The 21,800-nt window shown below is 45.4% G+C and overlaps 1 protein-coding gene and 1 long non-coding RNA gene across 5 annotated transcripts in view; both read left to right on the top strand.

The window, feature by feature from the left end:
* Positions 1-21,800, top strand: part of DNAJC11 (DnaJ heat shock protein family (Hsp40) member C11) — a 68,474-nt gene that overhangs the window by 9,914 nt on the left and 36,760 nt on the right. For all 4 annotated transcript variants that reach the window (XR_014807001.1, XR_014807002.1, XR_014807003.1 and 1 more), the window contains exons 2-3: positions 18,231-18,360; positions 20,526-20,599. Coding sequence is in view for 1 of the 4 variants with exons in the window: in XM_021095266.2 (XP_020950925.1) it covers positions 18,231-18,360; positions 20,526-20,599 (204 nt within the window). In the remaining 3 variants the exon portion in view is untranslated. The remainder of the gene's footprint in view (positions 1-18,230; positions 18,361-20,525; positions 20,600-21,800) is intronic.
* LOC146402537 (uncharacterized) lies at positions 4,646-5,203 on the top strand. Its single transcript, XR_014807036.1, has 2 exons — positions 4,646-4,773; positions 5,070-5,203. It is a non-coding gene; the product is annotated as an uncharacterized LOC146402537 (long non-coding RNA).

Raw genomic sequence — 21,800 nt, 5'->3', positions numbered from 1 at the left:
GCAACCCAAGCCACTGTAGTTGGATTCTTAACTCGCTGTGCCACAGTGGGAACTCCTCAGCTCCATTTTTAAAGCCCCTTATAGAGTAGGTATTTTCTGTATTTGCTACCTACTTTGTGGTGGCGTTCTGCCTTCTTCCACTGCAGAGCAAGCTCCATGTGGTCAGGGACCATGGTTGCCTGGTTTACTGTCCTTGTCCTAGAACGGCCCAGGCACATAACAGGTACGGAGCGGCTGCTGTGTGGATAAGCAGGTGGATGGGTGGATGTCCACGCTCCTTCCTTGCCTACTTCCTGCCTCCCCCCTGCCCATTTCGTCAGTCATCATCTGTCCTGCTTCCTCAGGGCCTTGTTTTCTTTTCCTTTGTTTCTTTTTTTAATTGCACACACACACACCCCTTTCACACCTCTGCCCCTGCCTCTGCCAGCTATGAGCTCCAGGGCATCCTTTTCCCCCACCGTGCCTTCCTGTCTTGGATACTGAAGCAAATCGAAATCCACCTGGACCCCGTCTAGACCCCACTACCTCCATGAAGTTTTCTTTGCATCCTGACAGCTCTAAACTTATTTCTTTGTCAGTAATATTAGCCTTTTTGCTTTATATTGTTGAGTTAAATTAAATCCGTGTGTGTGGTTTTAGAGGAAACACACACACACACCCCTAGTTTCGCATCTCCTTGCGGGCAGGGATGACATTTCTTTGGTGCCTCCCGTGGTACTTAGAGCAGGCTGGTGCTCAGTACACGTGCTGGTTTGAAATGATGACTCTTTGCTGATGCCCTCCTGACCTTGTTGAGGTGGGTTTACTTTGTGGAGTGCCTGTATTGAGGACCACATTGCAGTTGCAGCAACAAATCGGAATTTATCAGAAGGAGTGCATCGATTGTCAGCCTGGTGAATCTAAATTTTCTCTTATAAAAATGCCTTAAAGTCAGGTAGCAGACACAGGCCTTTGTGTCAGCCAGGGCCGGTGGAGGCGAGAGGAGGGGAAGTGCGCTTTCCCCGCGGGCTTGTCCTTTTTCATCTGGCAGATACTGATTATCTTCCTCTCACGTTTCTTTATTGCAGTGGGAAAAGGTGACTTGTTTATCATCCTTTGCCCTGGCACCAGTAGTGATGTTTGTAAAAGTAAATCGCTTCAAATGGATTAGATTTATTTTGTACAGTTTTTTCTTTCATCAGTTGAAAGAGCTGAATTTTTACAATGGACTTAGGTTGGTCTCTCTTGAAATCCTGTTCCGGGAGTTCCACATTGTGGCTCAGTGGGTTAAGAATGCGACTCGTGTCCACAAGGATGCAGGTTCAATCCCTGGCCTCACTCAGTGGGTTAAGGATGCGGCACTGCGATGAGCTGCAGTGTACTTTGCAGGTGCGGTTTGGATCTGGCATTGCTCTGGCTGTGATGTAGACCAGCAGCTGTAGCTCTGATTCATCTCCTAGCCCGGGAGTCTCCATATGCCGTGGGTGTGGCCCTAAAAAGAAAAAAAGAAATTTTTCCAAGTCCAGCTCAAGGGTTGCATTTTAGTGCCTGATGAGTGACTGGCTTAGTTTCCCAGTGGAGTCAGTATCTGCTTGGTGGCACCATCTAATCTGTAATGCCCTTTTTCTTCATGGAACAGCTCTTACTCAGCACAGAGTACCCATTGGTGTTAATTAGCTCTGAAATCTGCTTCTTCCTTTAAATTGTATGAGCACCAAGTATCATAAAAAAAATTACAGCCTGTTATTAGCTGATGCAGTTTATTTCCATCAGATTGTCATGGAACATATGGGCAGTCATGAATCTTCAATTGTGGTAATTAGGCAGACTTCCCCAAATCCAGTAGAATGTAGTTTATGGAGACTTCGTTGCTGAAATACAGTAATATAGATACAGTCTGGAAGTTGGAGCTTGAAATCGGTAGGCTTCAGCACAAAGAGCTTGGGTAGCTCTCCTTTTCTTGAAATGAAGGTGTGAGGTGCCTCGTTGCTTACAGGCTCTGTGAGATCTTCAGAGTATTGACTTAAATGTCATCACTGTGGTAGTTACAAGGGCTCTACCCCCAGACACGGGTGGCCCTTACCTAGAGGGGACTGCACTTCCCAGGCTCCGAGTGGCGGAGGGCGTCAGGTGACTCGCTCTGGCTGGGGGTGTGAGTGGAGGTGTGTCCTGCCCAGAGGAGCCAGAGTCTCACGCCCCTCCCTCTGCCTCCGTGACTGCCAGTGGCTCCAGAGGGTGTCTGTTTTGTCCACCTGGGACCTGAGGACACTGCCAGGCAGAGAACTGGGATGGACACATCTGACCTGAGATGGACCCGTGTAACAAAGTAAACCTTTGGGATTTTTCAGTTGTTTGTTACCACAGTATCACACAGCCCAGCAGTTCTCAAACCTTGTGATGGCAAGACCCTGTACATTATCAAAGAGCTGTTGTTTGTATGGATTACAGCCATCAATATTTAATTTGAGATTAAAACTGAATAATTGATAAAAGGTGAAATAAGACACAGTGTACTTCTTATATTTCAGTATATGCGCAAGAAGATTTAAGGACTTCACAGTAACTGTGTGTTGCATGATGAGGTTGCAGATACACAGATAGCAGGTATAACAAGAGATAGCTAGTCATCGGAAAACTCCTATTTATACTGTAAAGCTACCACCTTAGAAATTTCCAGAAAACATAAAAATACTCAGATACAGGGAGTTCCCATCCTGGCCTCGCTCTTTGGTTTGGGGATCCAGCGTTGCCCTGAGCTGGTGGTGTAGGTCACAGACGCAGCTTGGATCCTGTGTGACTGTGGTGTAGGCCAGCAGCTGTAGCTCTGATTCGACCCATAGCCTGGGAACCTCTGTATGCCACAGGTGTGGCCCTAAAAAGCTTAAAAAAAAAAAAAAAAATCAAAGTACACATTTCATTACCCATCAAAATAATAATATCCTCACGTATTGTATGGCTTCAGGAAAATCCCACTGTATACTATAAGGATGAGAAAAGGTCAGGTAACATCTTGATAATTATTGTGACAATAGTTTTGCCATGTTCACCCGCTGAGAGGGTTTCAGGGACTCCCAGGGGCCTCATGACACACCTTAAGAGCCACTGACCTGGCCTATCCTGACCAGTCCAAACATGGTTGAGACATACTGATGTTCTTCTCACGCTTTAGCTTACTCTGCTTAAATGAAGGTCGAAAATAAGAGTGGCCATGTACTCTTTGAATATGTGCTGTCACAGAGATTCCAGATTCGGTCTCCATCACTCGAAGCGAAGAGGTAACCGTGACTTTGACTGCTGACTTATTTCCTAAGGGCAGCACATACACTGAAATTGTAGTCAGGAGACTTTTCTTTCTTCAGCATGCTCAAAGTTCCGTGGCCAGGGATTGCACCTGTACCACTGCAGTGAGTGACCACACCGAATCCTTAACCACTAGGCCACCAGGGAACTCCAGGAGACATTTCTAAGCATGATACCATAGTGGAAATCAGAAAAGAGAGAATCTATAGAGGTGATTTTGAAAAAATGAGAAACATCTGCATTTATTAAATGACAGTAAAACTTGTTTTAAAATTCGCAACACAGAAGACTCAAAAGGAATCTGCAGTATATTTGGTAAAATTTCAAGAAAAAGATGAAAACCTTATAGGCAAACAATACAGAGGAAATAAATAGGTTATTTCATAAAAGAAGAAATCTAAAGTGGAAATCAATTTATGGAGAAATCCTCACCCTCACTGATAAACAAATGCTGGTTAAAACAAAGGGGTTTTGGGGAGTTCCCGTTGTGGCTCAGTGGTAATGAACCCAACTAGTATCCATGGGGATGCAGGTTCAATCCCTGGCCTCACTCAGTGGGTTAAGGATCTGGTGTACCCTTGAGCTGTGGTGTAGGTCACAGACTTGGCTTGGATCCTGCATTGCTGTGGCTGTAGCTCCAGTTCAGCCCCTAGCCTGGGAACCTCCATATGCCTCAGGTGTGGCCGTAAAAAGCAAAAAAAAAAAAAAAGGGAAGGAGGTTGTGTGTTTGGCTTTTTTTCTACCAGACTGACAGATTTTTTTTTCTTTTTAATGACAGTATTGAGCTCTACGAAATGAAATCTGTTAGCCCACGCAGCCAGGAGACAGGAGAATTATCCTCTGGAGAAATTGAACCAGACGCTCTAGAGCCTAGACATGTAGCCAGTGGAGGGTGAGGGGGCACATTAGCATCTGCACCCTGCCCAGCGAGACTCCCAGCCTGTTCTCTGGGCTCTTCTGTGAAGGACCTAACCTATCTAAGAGAAAAGACTGCCACACAAAACCTCCAGGTGCCCTCCCAGGCATTTCACAGAGAAACTCCTCAGACGGCGAGCTTGATCCAAGCTGTGAAACACAGCTTCCAGAGAGCTGCTCCTGTCCCACTGCGATGTGTAAATCCATGGCCAGAGAACATCAGACGTTTGAGGAGAGGCTCCAGCGTGGAATTCTGAGATCCTGCAGAGAGCAGGGAGGAAATGTGAAGGAAGCGGACAATGCAGGGAGTTTAGAAACTGGATCATCCTGAGATAGAAAAGTTATATTACATGTAAGAAAGAAGAGCAAGGTGACATGTCAAAAGAAATAGTATATAAAAAAAGAAGAAGCTTTTGGAAATTAAAAGTAACAAAAAATTCTATAGAAAGGCTGGAGGATAAAGATGAGGAAGTATCTACAAAAGTAAGATTTAAAAACTAGAGACCAATTCTAAGACATTAAGTAAAGCAAAATGAGGGGGAAATAGTTAATATGAAAAAATTTCTCAAAAGATATGAGGTTGGAGTTCCCGTCGTGGCGCAGTGGTTAACGAATCCGACTAGGAACCATGAGGTTGCGGGTTCGGTCCCTGCCCTTGCTCAGTGGGTTAACGATCTGGCGTTGCCGTGAGCTGTGGTGTAGGTTGCAGACGCGGCTCGGATCCTGCGTTGCTGTGGCTCTGGCGTGGGCTGGTGGCTACAGCTCCAATTAGACCCCTAGCCTGGGAACCTCCATATGCCGCGGGAGCGGCCCAAGAAATAGCAACAACGACAACAAAAGACAAAAGACAAAAAAAAAAAAAAAAAAGATATGAGGTTATAGGTAAAAAGAGCCAATCAGGTAACTAGCACAGTGGCTGGGAGGGAGGCCCTACACTAAAAGGAATCGTAGATCAGGAGTTCCCTGGTGATGCCGTGGGTTGAGCATCCAGTGTTGTCACTGCTGTGGCTCTGGTTACAGCTGCAGCGTGGGTCCAGTCCCTGGCCTGGGAACTTCCACATGCTGCAGCTGTGGCCAAAAAAAAAAAAAAAAATCCTAGATTAAAGAGAATCCTAAAAGTTTCCAAACAAGTCACAAAGGATTGGAAATTGAAAGACACTAGCTCTCTCACCAGTATTACCATAACCTAGAAGGCAGTGGAGCAATATAGTGAAAATCCTGACGAAAAATTACTTCCATGCTAGAATTCTAGACCCCGCCAACTATTTATCAAGTATAAAGGCAGAATATAAGAATATTTCGGAGTTCCCGTCGTGGCGCAGTGGTTAACGAATCCGACTAGGAACCATGAGGTTGCGGGTTCGGTCCCTGCCCTTGCTCAGTGGGTTAACGATCTGGCGTTGCCGTGAGCTGTGGTGTAGGTTGCAGACGCGGCTCGGATCCTGCGTTGCTGTGGCTCTGGCGTAGGCCGGTGGCTACAGCTCCGATTCAGCCCCTAGCCTGGGAACCTCCATATGCCGCGGGAGCGGCCCAAGAAATAGCAACAACAACAACGACAAAAGACAAAAAAAAAAAATATATATATATAAGAATATTTCGAGATCGTCAAAGCCTAAAGCATTTTTCCTCCCAGTCAATCTCTGTAAAGAAAACTACTGAAGCTCCAGCTCCTTCACAATAAAGAAGAAAAACCAAGAGTGAGAAAAGCGTAGGATACAGGACGTCCCATCCGGCTCGCAGCATAGGATACAGAAGAGGGGAGCAGCCTAGGAAAGATACCCAGGGAGATGGCAACAGGAAGGCCTAGGAGGGAGTTTGTTCAACACATGCCTGACAGCGAGCACAGTGCAGAAGCTCTGGGGGGAATATGCCCCTTAGATGGAAAAATGACAATGGCAGACTATTTGATATTTTTGTATTGAGAGGAATATTAGAAGTCTAACAGATAACAGAAGAAACAGAACAGATAACAAAGAAAGCTAAAGCAAATGAAAAATGAGGCAGCTGTTAATTCCCAAGAAATAAAAAGTAGTTCAAGAAAAGAAATCACTGTTTGATTCAGCTTTGAACTCATTGAACAGTCCTAATAAAAACTCAATTAAAAGAAAACTTATGGAGTTCCCGTCATGGCGCAGTGGTTAACGAATCCGACTCGGAACCATGAGGTTGCGGGTTCGGTCCCTGCCCTTGCTCAGTGGGTTATCGATCCGGCGTTGCCGTGAGCTGTGGTGTAGGTTGCAGACGCGGCTCGGATCCCACGTTGCTGTGGCTCTGGCGTAGGCCGGTGGCTACAGCTCTGATTCGACCCCTAGCCTGGGAACCTCCATATGCCGCGGGATCGGCCCAAGAAATAGCAACAACAAAAACAACAAAAAGACAAAAGACAAAAAAAAAAAAAAAGAAAACATGTATTGATTTGAACCAAAGTTGTGATAATTACATGGAAAGAAGGGGAATGATAAGCAGAACGAAGTGGAAGAGAACTAGGTCCAAAATTTAAAAATTAAGGGTATAAGTAGATTTAGAAATATGAGAAAAATGCTGAAAGATTTAAAGTGCTTGCATCTGAGGAGTGGGGCTGCATGCTGTTTTGGGTTATAAGTCTCAAAACTGTTGATGTACTCCGTGGATACAGCTTTTTAAATTTTTATTTAAAATTTTAATCTGAACTGCCCCAACTAGATTCTGAACCCACTACACCACAGTGGAAACTCCCTGAATTAATTTTTCTATATTTCGTTAGGTGGAGTCTTACTTCATTCAGGTCAATATTCAGCTATCCCAGCACCATTTTTTGGAAAAAAAAAAAAAAAAACTATCCTTTTCCTATTTAGTCTTGGCACACTTGTCAAAAATAATTTGTTTGTGTAAGGGTTTATTTCTGGGCTCTCTAGTCGATTCCATTGGTCTCTGTGTCTGTCTTTATGCCAGTAGCAATCTGTTTGGATTGCTGTAGTTTTGTCGTAAATTTTGAAATAAGGAAGGGTGAGTGCTCCACCTCCTCCTTTTTCAAGATCATTTTAGCTCTTTGGGATCCCTTGAGATTCTATGTGAATTTGAGAATAGATTTTTCTCTTTCTATAAAAAATGTCATGTGGAAGTTCCTGGGCCAGGGATTGCAGCTGTGGCAACACCAGATTCCTCTGACCACTGCTCCAGGTGTCCAGGTGAGGAGCAAACCCGAGCCTCCACAGTGACCCAAGCCACTATAGATGAATTAACCCACTGTCCCACAGTGGGAATTCTGGCATTAGGATTTTAATAGGAATTGTGTTGATTCTGTTAGTTGCTTTCCATGGTAATGACATTTTAATAATATTAAGGCTTCCGATCCATCCATATGAAGTATTTTTCCATTTACTTATGTCCTCTTTAACTTCTTTCAGCATGTTTTGTAACTTTCATTATGTAAGTCTTTTACCTCCCTGGTTAATTCTTCAGTTTTTCATCTGTTTTGGATGCTGTTGTAAATGGAACTGCTCTCTTCCTTTCCTTTTCAGGTTGTTTATTGTTCATCCACAGAAATGCAGCAGATATTTTTGGGTTGACTTTGTACCTTGCCACTTTGCTGAACTCATTTGTTAGTCCCAACAGGGATATGTGTGTGCGTGTGGAATCTTTCTAGAGTTTTCTACGTAGAAGATTATATTCTCTGCAAACAGATATTTTCTTCCCTTCCTCTTTATTGGATACCTTTTATTTCTTTTTCTTACCTAATCGCTCTGGCTGGGACGTGCAGTGTTACGCTGTATAGAAATGGTAAGAACAGACATCAGTTTTTGACCATTGAGCATGATGTTTGATTTCAGTTTGTCTTTACGGACTTTCTAAGTTGAGGTAGTTTGCTTCTGTTGTTAGGTTGCTGAGTGTTTCTGTCACGAAAGGATGTTGAATTTTGTCAGTGCTTTTTTCTTTATCAATTGAAGTGGTCCTGTGGGGTTTCTATGAATATGGTATGTTGATCAGTTTTCATATATGGAACTGTCATTGTATTCCAAAAATAAATCCCACTTGGTCTTGATGTATCGTTTCAATACACTGCTGAACTTGGCTGATGTTTTAGTGAGGATTTGTGCATCAATGTTCACAAGGGATGTGGAGCTGTAGTCTTCTGTTTTTGTGGAGTCGTTTGTCCAGCTTTGGCATCAGGGTAATACTGACCTCATGGGATGAGTTTGTAAGTGTTCCTTCCTCTTCAATATTTTGGAAAAGTTTGAGAATTGATATTAGTTCTTCTTTAAGTATTTGGAAGAATTCACCAGTGAATCCATCAGGTCCAGGGCATTTTTTTTGTCAAGAAGTTTTTGACTACTCATTCACTCTCCTTACTAGTTATAGATTTTCTGTTTCTTCATGATTTGTCCATTTCACCTAAGTTTTCCAATGTGTTGCATACAGTTTTTCGTAGAACTCTGATAATCTTTTCTATTTCTGTAGAATCAGTAGTAATCTCCATTTTCATTTCTTTTTTTTTTTTTTTTTTTTTTTTTGGTCTTTTTGCCATTTCTTGGGCCGCTCCCGTGGCATATGGAGGTTCTCAGGCTAGGGGTCGAATCGGAGCTGTAGCCACCGGCCTACGCCAGAGCCACAGCAACGCTGGATCCGAGCCGCGTCTGCAACCTACACCACAGCTCACGGCAACGCCGGATCGTTAACCCACTGAGCAAGGGCAGGGACCGAACCCGCAACCTCATGGTTCCTAGTCGGATTCGTTAACCACTGCGCCACGACGGGAACTCTTCCATTTTCATTTCTAATTTTAGTAATTTGAATCTTCTTTCTTTTTTTCCTTAGTCTAGCCAAAGTTTCATCAAGTTTGTTGATTTTTTTTTAACTTTAATTATAGAGCATTTTATTTTTTTAAAAAGTCTTTATCTTCATAGAATACATTTTCGCGTTAGCAGTCCCCACAGCAGGAAAACAAGTTATTACTTATAATTTTATATTTGTGGACAGATTATTTTTGAACAAGTAAAATAAACACATGCGAGGGTTAGGTCTCAGTTTAGAATCTGTAACACTTTGAAACATCTATACTGGGACCTCTTCCCTACATGGAACCTCTCTATATCAGAAACTCTCCAGGCTCTTCTTCCTGGGATTTAGAAGTCAGTAATATGACATATCAGCCTTTCCAATTTTCTGACTTCCCTGGGACATGTAACCATCAGTAACTGGTGTCAACTGAACAGAGAGGGAAGTCTGTAAGAACAAAACACTGCCTACTTTTCCTCGAAGTCTTTCCTTAGGAATTAACAGTCTTTCCCTTTCTCCATCATCCCGGGACACATACAGAAGTGTGAGCAGATACTGAGAGTCAAAGCTGAATTCCCTTTAAGAGTTTGATAAATGAAAAGGCAAAAGCTCGTGTGTACTGCCTAGTTAGTTACACTGCATCTCATGAGAAGCTGAGAGGCACTGAGTCTTGTGAGAGCTCAGTCTCACAATTTCTTGGATACAATTCCTCTCAAATCTTTGCTCAAAGATTAAATTCCAAAAATAACCCACCGCTTAGGAGAAGAGGTTTGTCTCACTGATGGGCTTATCTGTTATTTCCTCCTTACGGTGAGCTGAAGGGCATGGCAGAGCAGAGGCAAGGAGGTGTCCAGTCAATTCTCAAGGCACTAGGTCTAAAAGCTCAGAGCTTCTGCAGCAGGGCAACAGCTGTGCAGATGCCCACATCATCATCGCTGCAGTAGCAGAGCCCAGCCAAGGGGAAAGCCGAGAGCGTCGATGGGCCTGCCTTGGCGGCTCTCTGCCGTGCATCCCCTCAAACGTGGTCAGCAACGACCCGTCCAGTGCCCACCGGTGTCTGGGTGACAAGGGAATGTGCTGTACTCCACATCACCCCAGGGTAGGTCGGTCCTGGAGAAACACTGAGACACGAGCAGCTCTGACCACTGGGGTTCGGAGGACCAGAGAGTCGCCTGTTGATCTTTTTATTATTATCATTACTCTTGTTGGTTTTTCTGGTTTGGGGTTTTTTGGTGTTCTCACTGTGTGCAGCGGCCTGCCGTGGGATCTCAGTTCTTGGACCAGGAATTAAACCCACGCTGCTGTGGTGAAAGTGCCAACTCCAAACCAGTAGACCACCAGGGAACTCCCTTGCTGATCTTTTTGAAGAAGCAGCTTTTGGTTTCATTCTTTTCTGTTTTTTATCTATTCTCTCATTTATCTCCGTTCTAATCTTGATGGTTTCCTTCTCCTGCCAGCTTGGGGTTTAGTTTTTCTTCTTTTTCTAGTTTCTTAAAAGTTGTAAAGTTAGTTGTTGATTTGAGATTTTTGTTTGTTTGGTTTTTGGTTTTGCTTTTTTGGCTGTACTTGCAGCAGGTGGAAGTTCCCTGTCCAGGGATGGAACCTGCACCACAGCGGTGACAATGCTAGATCCTTAACCACTAGGCCACCAGGGAACTTATAAGATTTCTTGTTGTTTGTTTGTTTTTAGGGTGGCACCCGCAGCATATGGATGGTCCCAGGCTAGGGATCGAACTGGAGCCACAGCTGCCTGCCGACACCACAGCCACAGCCACAGCAACTCAGGATTCAAGCTGTATCTGTGACCGACACCACAGCTCAGGGAAACACCAGATCCCTGACCCAGTGAACGGGGCCAGGGATCAAACCGCATCATCACAGATTCTAGCTGGATTTGCCTCTTTGGCGCCACAACAGGGACTCTGATTTCTTGGTTTTTGGCACGTGTTTATAGCCGTAGATTTCCCCTCTAGCGCTGTGTTGACGGCATCCCTAAAGTTTCCGTGTGTTGTGTTTTCGTTTTCCTTCATCTCGTAAATGTTTTCTACTTTCCCCTTGTGATTTCTCCCCTTTTATCTGTTGGTCATGTAAGAGGGCCTTGTGTGTCACAAATTTATGAGTTTCCCTGTTTTTCTTCTGTAGTCAGTTTCATCCCATTGTGTTTGGAGAAGATGCTTTGTGTGACGTCTCTCTTTTTAAGTCTGTTGAGACTTAAATTGCGGCGTGACAAGTGGTCAGCCCTGGAAGATGTCCCATGGGCTCCTGAGAAGAAAGTGGGCAGAACGCCCTGTGTGTCCCTCGATCTGGCTGGCTCATCGCGTCATTCAAGTCCTCCGCTTCCTTCCTTACGTCTGATTGTTTCTAGGATGCTGACGTTTCCAACTATTATGTGAAACTGTCTATTTCTCTCAGTTCTGTCAGTTTTTGCTTTATATATTTGATGGTCTGTTAGGTACTTACATTCTTAATTATTCTGTCTTACTGTACAGAACCTCATTCATAAATCTTTCTTTGTGTCTTATAGACTTCTTTTAATTTAATATCTGTTCTGTCTGGTATGGGTACAGCCACTCTCCCTCTTTTGATTACTATTTGCAAGGAATGTCTTTTTCCATCCTTTCGTTTTCCACCTGTTTGTGTCTGGATCTCAGTTGAGTCTCGTGTCAGTAGCATAGTGTGGTCTGTTTTCACCCGTTCTGCCCGCCTCTGACCTTTGATTAGAGAATTTAATGTGTTGACCTCTGAGGTAGCGACTGATGAGAGGGACTGTTTCTACACTTGGCTGTTTGTTTTCTATGCGCCCTCTTGTTGTCCCTCATTTTCCCATATCACTGTCTTGTGTTTAGCTGATTTTTTTGTTGTGAGATGTTTTAATTCAGCTCTCATTTCCTTTCATGTGTGTCCTGTAATTATTTCCTTTCTGGTCACATTTAACACCTTACATTACATTTAACATCCTTAAGTTGGGACACTACTTTGAATTTACACCATCCTACCTTCAGTAATGTCCCACAAACATATCATATGCCTAAACAATGAAGCAATCATCGTTCTTTATAATGCGTTAGTCTCTTATGTAGAAACAAAATGTAAAGTTACAAGCTAGAATTATAAGACTAGCTTTAGCTAATCCTTTTTTTTTTTTTTTTTTTAAGTTAGTTTCTTTTCCTTCTTCCTCCCTGCTGCTGTATGCACAAGTCCCCAGGCCAAGATCAAACCCACACCACCGCAGCCACCAGGAAACTCCTAATGTGTTAGTTTCTTCAGTCATCGAGAGACTAAGATGTGGAGTTAGAAAAGGTTTTTACAGTAATACTAGATTTTATAATTACCCATGCATTTACCTTTACTGAGGACTCCATTTCTTCATGTGGCTTTGAGGTATGACCTGGTATCCTTTCATCTCACTCTGCAGGACTCCCTTGAGCATCTCTTGCAGGCAGGTGGAGGCTTGCACAGGGTGGGTCAAGGTGCATTTTTGTGCATGTGGATTTCGCTTCTTCTAGCATCACATATTGCAAAACGGCCTTTTCCCCATGGCACTACTTCAGCACCTTGTCAAAAATCAACCGACCATGTATATGGGGGTCTGCATGTGGACTCACTTCTGTCCCTCTGAGCTGCATATCTCTTCTTTCACTGGCATCCCCCTGTCTTGTAGCAGGTCAGAAATCTTAAAGTTCTGTGGCTCGAGTCCTCCAGTTCCCTTCAAAGTTATTTTGGTTAGTAAAATAACTAGGAAAGTGAAATTATTTTCGCTCCATATCATTTTTCCGTATAAATTTTAGACTTGGCTTGTCTGTTTCTACCCAAAAAAGCCAACTGGGATTTTGATTGGATTGCGTTCAGTCTACAGGTGGCTTTGGGAAATTTTTGACGTCTTAATAATACTGAATCTTCTGATGCGGGAAGCCGGCTTATCGCTCCATTATTTTTGGTCTGTCTTCATTTCTGTCAGCACTGCATTGTGGTTTTCCCTGTATGCGTCTTGCAGTTGTTAAATTTGTCCTTTAGTAGTTTGTGTTTGTTGATGGTCCTCTAAATGATACCGTCTTTAAATTTCAGTTTTTAGAATATAGAAATAAATCGATGTTTGCACAATGAGCCTGTATCACATGACTTTACTGAAAATCATGTGCTAGGATTTTTTAATAGATTCTTTATGGTTTTCTACTTTGACGACATCTGCAGATACAGACATTTTTACTTTTTCCTTTCTAATCTGTTTGCCTTGAATTTCTTTTTTGTGCTTTATTACGTTTTTGTAACATACGGCATCTAATCCAACAGTTTTAACAGACCACTAAACTCTGCAAGTGCCTAGGGACCCTTTCAGTATGAATTTTGTGATATATAAAGGTTGAATTTATGATAGATGTCCTTTCCATTGAAATGATAACCAGATGATTGAGATGATGAAACTTTTCAGATGTAAAGTGTGATATTCTTTTAATTTGATATAGAATTTTAGAAATAAGTATATAACTTTAGGCTTTTTTTTTTTTTTTTTTTTGTCTTTTTGCCATTTCTTGGGTCACTCCCGCAGCATATGGAGGTTCCCAGGCTAGGGGTCGAATTGGAGCTGTAGCCGCTGGCCTACGCCAGAGCCATAGCAACACGGGATCCGAGCTGCGTCTGCGACCTACACCACAGCTCGCGGCAATGCTGGATTCTTAACCCACTGAGCAAGGCCAGGGATCGAACCCGCAACCTCATGGTTCTTAGATGGATTCGTTCACCACTGCTCCACGATGGGAACTCCCCTAGGTATCATTTTTAGTGGGATCACATGTTTTGACATGATACCAGTATTTTCATGATAGCGAAAGAGTTTATCATTTATGAAATATCGAACCTGTGACCTTAGCTATTCAGTTATGATAAAAGGTCCAATCTAACCTTTTATTGAATGTGATACTTATTAAAAATGAAACTTCTCGCTTCTATTACTTAATCCATAGCACATGAAGCCATTTATTAATATGCTCAAGGAAGGCACAGCAGACTAAAGAGTCTACTCCCTTGTCATCCGGTTTACTTTTAACCACCAAGAAATAGCAGTATAACCTAAAGTCAGTCGAGTCTGTCTAATCCTGCACTTGGAATTTTTATGAGATGCTGGAAAGAACAATTAAAATTTGCAAAAATAAATTAAAAAATAAAGTCAAAAGGAGTTCCCGTCATGGCTCAGCAGAAACGAATCTGACTAGTATCCATGAGGACGCAGATTTGATCCCTGGCCTCTCTCGGTGGGTTAGGGATCCGGCGTTGCCATGAGCTGTGGTGTAGGTCGCAGACGTGGCTCAGACCTGGCGTTGCTGTGGCTGTGATATCGGCCGGCGGCTGCAGCTCCTATTCGACCCCCAGCCTGGGAACCTCCATGTGCTGCCAGTGCGGCCCTGAAAGGGCAAAAAATAAAATAAAATTTGTGGAAAGAGAATAGTTTGTCATGCCCACTCAGGAAGGAAGGAGCCCTTTTCCATCGTCACAGAAGTAAACCTACTGGAGAAGATCATTTCGTTGGCCATTAGTCAACTGTTATCTCTTTGCGTAAACATTGGGGGTTGGCACAGGTGGCATATTGGTAAGGGTGGCAAGGAATGCACTGAATAATTGACGTAAGCAGGGCAAGACGCCCATGGTAGGAAAAAGCAAGGGGGACCACGGAAGTGGGGGCGTTGAGGCCCTCTCTATGTCTTGTGTTTCTTTTGGAATAGAACAGATGTATAGAAAAGCACACGTCGTCAACTTTGCTGCTCGGTGAATTTTCACAAACACGGGCCGCTTCACGATTCCGTGGTGCCTGGGATCTGCGTCCCAGGGCTGAGCTTCCTCTCGGAACTCTCCTGGTCAGTCTGCAGAGGGATGTCAGGGTTGGATTGTGACAGGAGTTCCCAGGCAGCCTAGTGAGTCAGGGGTCCAACCAACGTGGTCACACTGTGGCTTGAGTTTGATCCCTGGCCCGGAGTTCCACATGCCAGGGGCGCAGCCCAGAAAGAAAACTGAATTGTGACGATAATGATAAATTCCTGCTGTGCGCAAGGGATTTCTGAGAGCATCTCCACTTGTTAGCTCATCAGCTCCCCTCAGTAAGCGTGAGAGAGGTGCTGTTGTCTACACCTGCGAGGTGAGAAAACCAAGAACAGGTTTTAAAAGAGGTGCAGTTAGTAGGTTTTTGCTGGGTGCTGGGCACTGCAAGAGCACTTCACGGCCACCCTGTCATTTCATTCCCGCTCCGCCCCTGAGCACAGGTGTCCCGCCCTTTAGCCTTTGAGAAGGGCCAGGATCAGGAAGCTCCCTGGCCCGAGGCCTGTGTGCATAATCACTCCCCTTGAAGGCTGGTGTGTGAGCACAGAACACATCACACAGGGGCCAGAGGCGGGGAAGGAGGAGGACTTCAGGGTCCCCAAAGGCCACACCAGAGAGCAGACGGAGGAAGAGACGAGTGCCGCCCAGCGCAGACGCTGGCCTAAGCCTCGGCGGCAGAAGTATGCTCCCTCTGCCAGCGAGATCCCTGACCATTTGCCAGTGAAGCAGTTAATGGAAACTCCAAGAAGCTGCTGATTTGAAACACCACCACGCCTCTGTCTGGGCTAAAGGACAGCTGAGTGGTCCGGGTCTAGCTGGGCTCTTCTCGTAACAGGACCCGGGCATGTTGGAGCTGGAAAGGCCCTTGGCAGTCACCCATCCAGCTACCCACTCCTCAGACAGAGAACGCAGCCTGGGGACTGGCACCCGGGCCCCCGGCAGTGTGACTGACCCACCTGGCGTTCCAGGACGTTCAGTGTCTTCTGAGTTCCTTGTTGGAGATCTCTGGTAAACGTGCACAAAGGTCTTGGCATCTGGATAAATTAATCCCATCTAAAGTACTTAAATTTCATGCCAAGAGTTATTACTAAAGTTTTGCCTTTTTTCATTGGTAAAAGCAGCCATTACTCCTGGAATTGGAAGATGTTGAAAAATTGTGGAAATTTAGGGAAAATATAGTTTACCATTTTGCCTCGTAACCACGGCCCTTTGACTGGTCCTGTCCCTGTGACCCGCTCTCCTTATGTACCCTGTTCCCAGCTCCTGTTCGACCCCTAGCCTGGGAACCTCCATATGCTGCCAGTGCGGCCCTAAAAGGGCAAAAAATAAAATAATATTTGTGGATCCCAGCACCGAGCATCCTCACGGGGGACCTGGCTCCAGTGCTCTACCCAGAGGACTGGCTTTTCAGGCCCCTCTGGCATGTTGTCAGTGACCCAGAGCCTGCTAATGTGGTCGTAATGGTGGCGTTGCCTCCCCAAATAAAATGCCTTTCCTTGACAAATCATCTAGCCAGAGCTACCCGTTTGGCATCACCTCTGATAAACTGATAAAAATGGTCCCTGAGGTTGTTACAGACGCAGGCATAGCGGGAGTTCCCTGCCAGCCTAGTGGTTAGGTTTCAGCACTTTCACCACTGCGGCCTGGGTTCAATCCCTGGTCTGAGAACTGAGATTCCACGTCAGCCACTGCACACCGGCCAAAAAAAAAGACATAGTACTTCCCCAGAAGCCACCTGAGGGCCTGGCCTGGTGGATGATACGGTGTCTCTAGAGCCTCTGACAAAGTCTCTTGCTGAGGACTTCTTGCCGCACATGAGGCAGAGTAGAAAGTGGCTTTCTGTCCTCACTCTTCCTCCCTCCCTCTGTGTGGTTAAAACAGATCCAGAGTCCGTCTGTGCCCCTGTTAGGATGCGTTTTCCCCTCAAATTGACCACTACTAAGAGTTGGGGAGTTGCATTTGGGGGTGGGAGGCCCTTGGGCACTGGTGGGGGGGCAGTTTGTTTTTACTGTAGGGTCGTAAAGCATTTTTGCCTGCTTTACGTGCTGCCTTTTAGATTCAAGTTGAATAGAAATGTGTGATGAGTTTACCATTTTATGCCTTTTTTAAATTTATATATTTTTATGGCTGCACCCAAGGCATATAGGCACAGGGATTGAATCTGAGGCACAGCAGTGACCTGCACCACAGCTGTGTCGACACTGGATCCTTTAACCCTCTGCCTGTGGCTGGAGCTGAAACCCCAGCTGCTGCAGTCAGATTCTTTATCCCCTGTGCTCCAGCTGGAACAGTCCTCTTTTTTTGTTTTGTTTTGTTTTGTTTTCTTTTCTTTTCTTTTTTTTTTTTTCTTTTTAGGGCCACACCTGCGGCATATGGTCATTCCCAGGCTAGGGGTTGAATTGGAGCTGCAGCTGCGACCTACACCACAGCCACAGCAATGCTGGATCCTTAACACACTGAGGGGGGCCAGGGATCAAACCCACATCCTCATGGATACTAGTCAGGCTCGTTAACCACTGAGCCAGGATGGGAGCGCCATCTTTGATTTTTAAGAATATGAATATTCATTGAAATTCCTTTGTCAGAAAAATGATTAAAAGCATGGCATTTCTGTCTTATAGTATATAGCTTTTTTCTTTTCTGAACAGATTCTCTGTCCAGAGTACCTGGGCAGGATTTACTTTAAATAACTTAGGTTAAAGAGTAAGCAGAGGGAGTTCCCATCGTGGCTCAGCAGTTAACAAACCCGACTAGAATCCGTGAGGACACAGGTTCGATCCCTGGCCTCACTCAGCAGGTTAAGGGTCCGGTGTTGCCGTGAGCTGTGGTGTAGGTTGCAGACGCGGCTCGAATCCCGATTTGCTGTGGCTGTGGTGTAGGCGGGCGGCTACAGCTCCGATTTGACCCCTAGCCTGGGAACCTCCATATACCAGGAATGCAGCTCTCAACAGACATAAAGAAAAGGGTAAGCAGGTTCAGAGGTCTTGTTGTGGCTCAGTGGGTTAAAAACCCGACTGGTATCCATAAGGGTTCGGGTTAAGGATCCGGCATTGCTAGGGCTGCGGCCTAGGCCGGCAGCGGCAGCTCCAATTCAACCCCTAGCCCAGGAGCCTCCGTGTGCCACACCGCGGTCCTTATGCCATCGCCGTGTAAGCAGGTCTCTTTAGCGTTTTCTTTTCCAGCTCAGCACACAGAGAACCCGTGTAGGGACACAGGCTTTGGCTGCATCTGATAGCAGCGTTTCCCAGCAAGACACAGTGGTTATTGCTGTACATAATCGATCACTTTATTAACTGGGGCGGGGGGGGGAGGACCCTTACTGAAGTGATAAAGCATAACTTCATTATGTCCTGTATGTAAAGAGCAAACATGCTGGAAAGCAGCTGACAGCGTCCCATTTCCAGGCCGATTCTGATCCTGATAATGTTTAAGTCGCACTGATGGCCCGCTAATTGGATTTGTTCTTTCTGTAGGCCTCTTCTGAAGAGCTGAAAGCTGCCTACCGCAGGCTGTGTATGCTCTACCATCCCGACAAGCACAGAGACCCAGAGCTCAAATCACAGGCGGAACGACTGTTTAACCTTGTTCACCAGGCTTATGAAGGTCAGTGGAGGGCTTGGCTTTAGAGAAGTGCCCTGGTAGCAGGTACTCGATTTGAAGAGGCTTGATTTGTAGAGGACAGAAGAAGAGCGTCCTCAGAGGTTTATAAAAGAGGTGCTTAGGTTAGTGATTTTACTGACAGGGCCCTTTGAAAGAGCAGTGTTTTGCTTTGGCAGAATCAATATGTGTCCAGTAAGTAGGAAATGAGCACATGCGTCGAGTACCAGCCAGGACCGAACTGCAGGGGATGCTCCAGTTTTAAATCGCTCACCGGTTTCCTTCAGAAGGGCCCTCTGAGCGGTACAGGGCTGAGGGCTGCAAACAAGCTTTCTTTGTCCTCTTTTCTTTGGGCGAAATTACAGAGCCCATGTTTCCACCTGCAAGGGATTTTATTGGTTCCGCAGCATTCAGTTCAGGTTCTAACCAAAGAAGATGCTCGTCAGAAGCCTAAGGGGAATGGAATCAAGTAATTCCGATCTTTATACTTACATCTGTCAGTGTGGTGATATATTTCTTTATAAGCTACTGAAGTCCCTAACAGGTATAGTTTCTGTTGGCGATGATGAAAAAATTCTGGAAGCGGATGGTGCGGGTGGTTACACAGCCTTGTGAATGTGCTTAACCCCTGAATTGTGCACTTGAACGTGGTTAAAACGATCGAGTTCGTGTGGTGTACATTTGACCACAACTTAAAAAATACGAATTTTAAAAATATTACATCCCTCTTAGTGTGTATGGCAGGTAGGGTAGGTTAGTCATTCCAGAGCCTTTTGGCGATTTGCTCCTTAATTAGACCAGAATTAGATTTTCTTTATAAAATAAAGACTTCTTGTCACAGACAGAAAAGCGTGTGCTGTATTTCGCTACAGAGTTACCAACAAGTTAGATTTTAATGACCAATAAAACTGAGACTGTGACGCGTGTCGTGTACAGCCAGCTTGTGTCTGCACCAAACGTCCCTATTCAGACTGTTTGTGTGATCCGAATACAGCTTGACCAGAAGCCTGTCCCCTTCATTGTATTTGCTTGTCTCAGTTACCCACCTCGCTGGTTTGTACTGGTTTGATGATTTGGGAAAGAGTTAACGGAAAAACCCTCCCAGGGCCTGGGAAAATGCTGCAGCAGCAGACCTGGTCCCAGTGTTCAGCCTGAAGGGAGACTGCAACGGTGAATAAATAATTCCTTCTTAAATCCTAGAGATTAACGCAAGCTTGGCACCCGAGTTTTTCAGTGGTCAGCATTTCTTTCTTCCCCATTAGATTTGAATATGGATAGAGTCATTTACATCGTTTTTTAATTAGGCCTAAAAATATACAAGGGCCGTCTCAGAGGAGACAAGGTTCAAGGGTCTTGAGCAGAGATGGGCCCGGCCGAGGAGGAGATGCCGGCTGGCAGCTGTATGGAGATTTCAGTTCAGTTTGCCATCCTTTGCGTAAGGGCTCTTGCCCTCACCGGAAAAAAAAAATCTTTTTCTGATGTATTTTAGGTAACATGACCCAAGTGATAGGTGTTTATATCACCATAGTGACAGGTATTTGTGTCCTTTAAAGTGATCTACAAATAAGAATTCCCTCAGTGGGTTAAGGATCCGGCTTTGTCACTGCTGTGGAGGAAAGGGTTTAATCCCTGGCCCAGGAACTTCCACATGCCGCGGGCCCGGCCAAAATAAAATAAAATAAAATGATGTACAGATAAAGAAGAGAGGTGCCAGTAAACAAACAAACAAAAAAGCCCCAAAACTCACATAGACTATTGCAGGAGTTAGTGAAACTAAATAATCAGTCGGATTTTTCTGGTCAGAGCCTGTCCCTACTCTTACGTTAGGCTTCGTTAGAAACTGGAGTTAACTCTCTCAAGCCACGGTCGGTCCTTGGTGGACTGTGGCGGAAGCTTACCAAGTTCTTTTCAAGACTGCCGTCCTTGAGTGAGACTGGGGCGGTGAGAGTAGCCTGGGCACATCCCTCCGCTGTTTCTTGTGGGTAGTAGCCACCTTGAAACAGCCTCAAGTGGATCTAAGGCAGTTAAGAGGAGAGCCGCGCTGGGAGCGGGGTCTCCGGGACGATTGTGGTTGGACGGAGAGGAGTGAGATCGGGTGGCCTTGCCTCGTGACCTTGTGCTCAGAACCGGGAGTGACGCCTGCTGCAAACGTGTTTGGTTTTAATTCGCAGTGCTCAGCGACCCGCAGACCAGGGCCATCTATGACATCTATGGCAAGAGAGGACTGGAAATGGAAGGATGGGAGGTAAGAGAAGCCGCGTCTTTTGTCCCTGGAAAGTCATTCAGCAGCTACACAACCACTGCCTCGTCCAGCAGCCTGCCATTACGCCGTCGAGAGTATTTGGAGACACCAGAGTCCCCCTTCACCTTATGTTTCAGTTTAAGGGATTGAGTTCCAGGATTGGCTTTGCCCCCTGGTAGCTCTGTGAACTTGGGGCGCTCCACCATCCAGCTAGTCCTCCATTTCCTGACCCGTCAAGAGACTCATAAGAGGGATGGCTGAGCCCAGCGGTTTTCCAGCCGGGCTGGAGGGGCCGCTCTGCGGGGCTGGAGGTGGTTTCTGCAAGGACACACACACCCTTCCGCCCTCCACACCCGATCTTCTCTCCCCCTGAGGCCGTAACTGCACTGAGGAAGTGTTGGCTGGTACCAGGAACAAGATGGGAGCAGATTAGATGGTCTGGCACAGCCCTTCTGGCTCTAGTGGGCTGCAGCACTAGAATGTTACAGATACAGTGAGAAAAGCAAAAGAGCTAGCCAGTGTCTATGAAAGAGGTTATCCTGGGCGGCCAGGCCATGGAAGACCAGTCCCTACGAGTCACAAGCTTCCGTTTTCTTCCACTTTGGGCAAGTCATTTGATTGCTTTGGGCTTCCATGTTGTTATTCCAAAAAACGATAATGGGATCGAGTAGAAAACTTAATATGAAAATTAGTGGTAAAACTCTGTGCTGCTGTAAGAACATAGAGGGTTCGTGCTTACTTTTGTTAAAGAAACTTGGTTCTGGCGCCCAAGGACTCTTGATAGGCCATTAACAGGAAATGAACCACCGCCACGCTGTTTTTCATCATCACGCAGGACTTCCCTCGAAGGTCCTCTGTATTTGATCTTGCGCCTGCGTGCCTGTCTCTTGCTCTACTGTGAAAACCTTCTAAAGGCCTTTAGATGCGGGCTCTGTAGCCCTTTTCACCACTGCTTGTGGGCCACTGGCTTGTGGGCCATGTTCAGCCTATAGCCATGTTTTGGTTTGCCACACCACGATTGTTATTTGCTGACATGTAAAATTTGGGAGGTTTAGGACCTCCCTTGTGGTGCAGCAGGTGAAGGACCCAGTGTTGTCACTGCAGAGGTTCGGGTCGCTGCTGTGGCACAGGTTCAGTCCCTGGCCGGGAACTTCCTGGGCATGGCTCGGGGGTGGGGGGGAATAGAATCCTGTTGTAGTTACTA

The sequence above is a fragment of the Sus scrofa genome, chromosome 6 (genome assembly GCF_054392235.1).
Source record: "Sus scrofa isolate SSC_HxYL_T2T_F1_AM1 chromosome 6, Sscrofa_HxYL_maternal_Yorkshire_Landrace_v2.0, whole genome shotgun sequence".
Classification (NCBI taxonomy): Eukaryota; Metazoa; Chordata; class Mammalia; order Artiodactyla; family Suidae; genus Sus; species Sus scrofa.
This window is presented reverse-complemented; position numbering and strand designations above follow the sequence as displayed.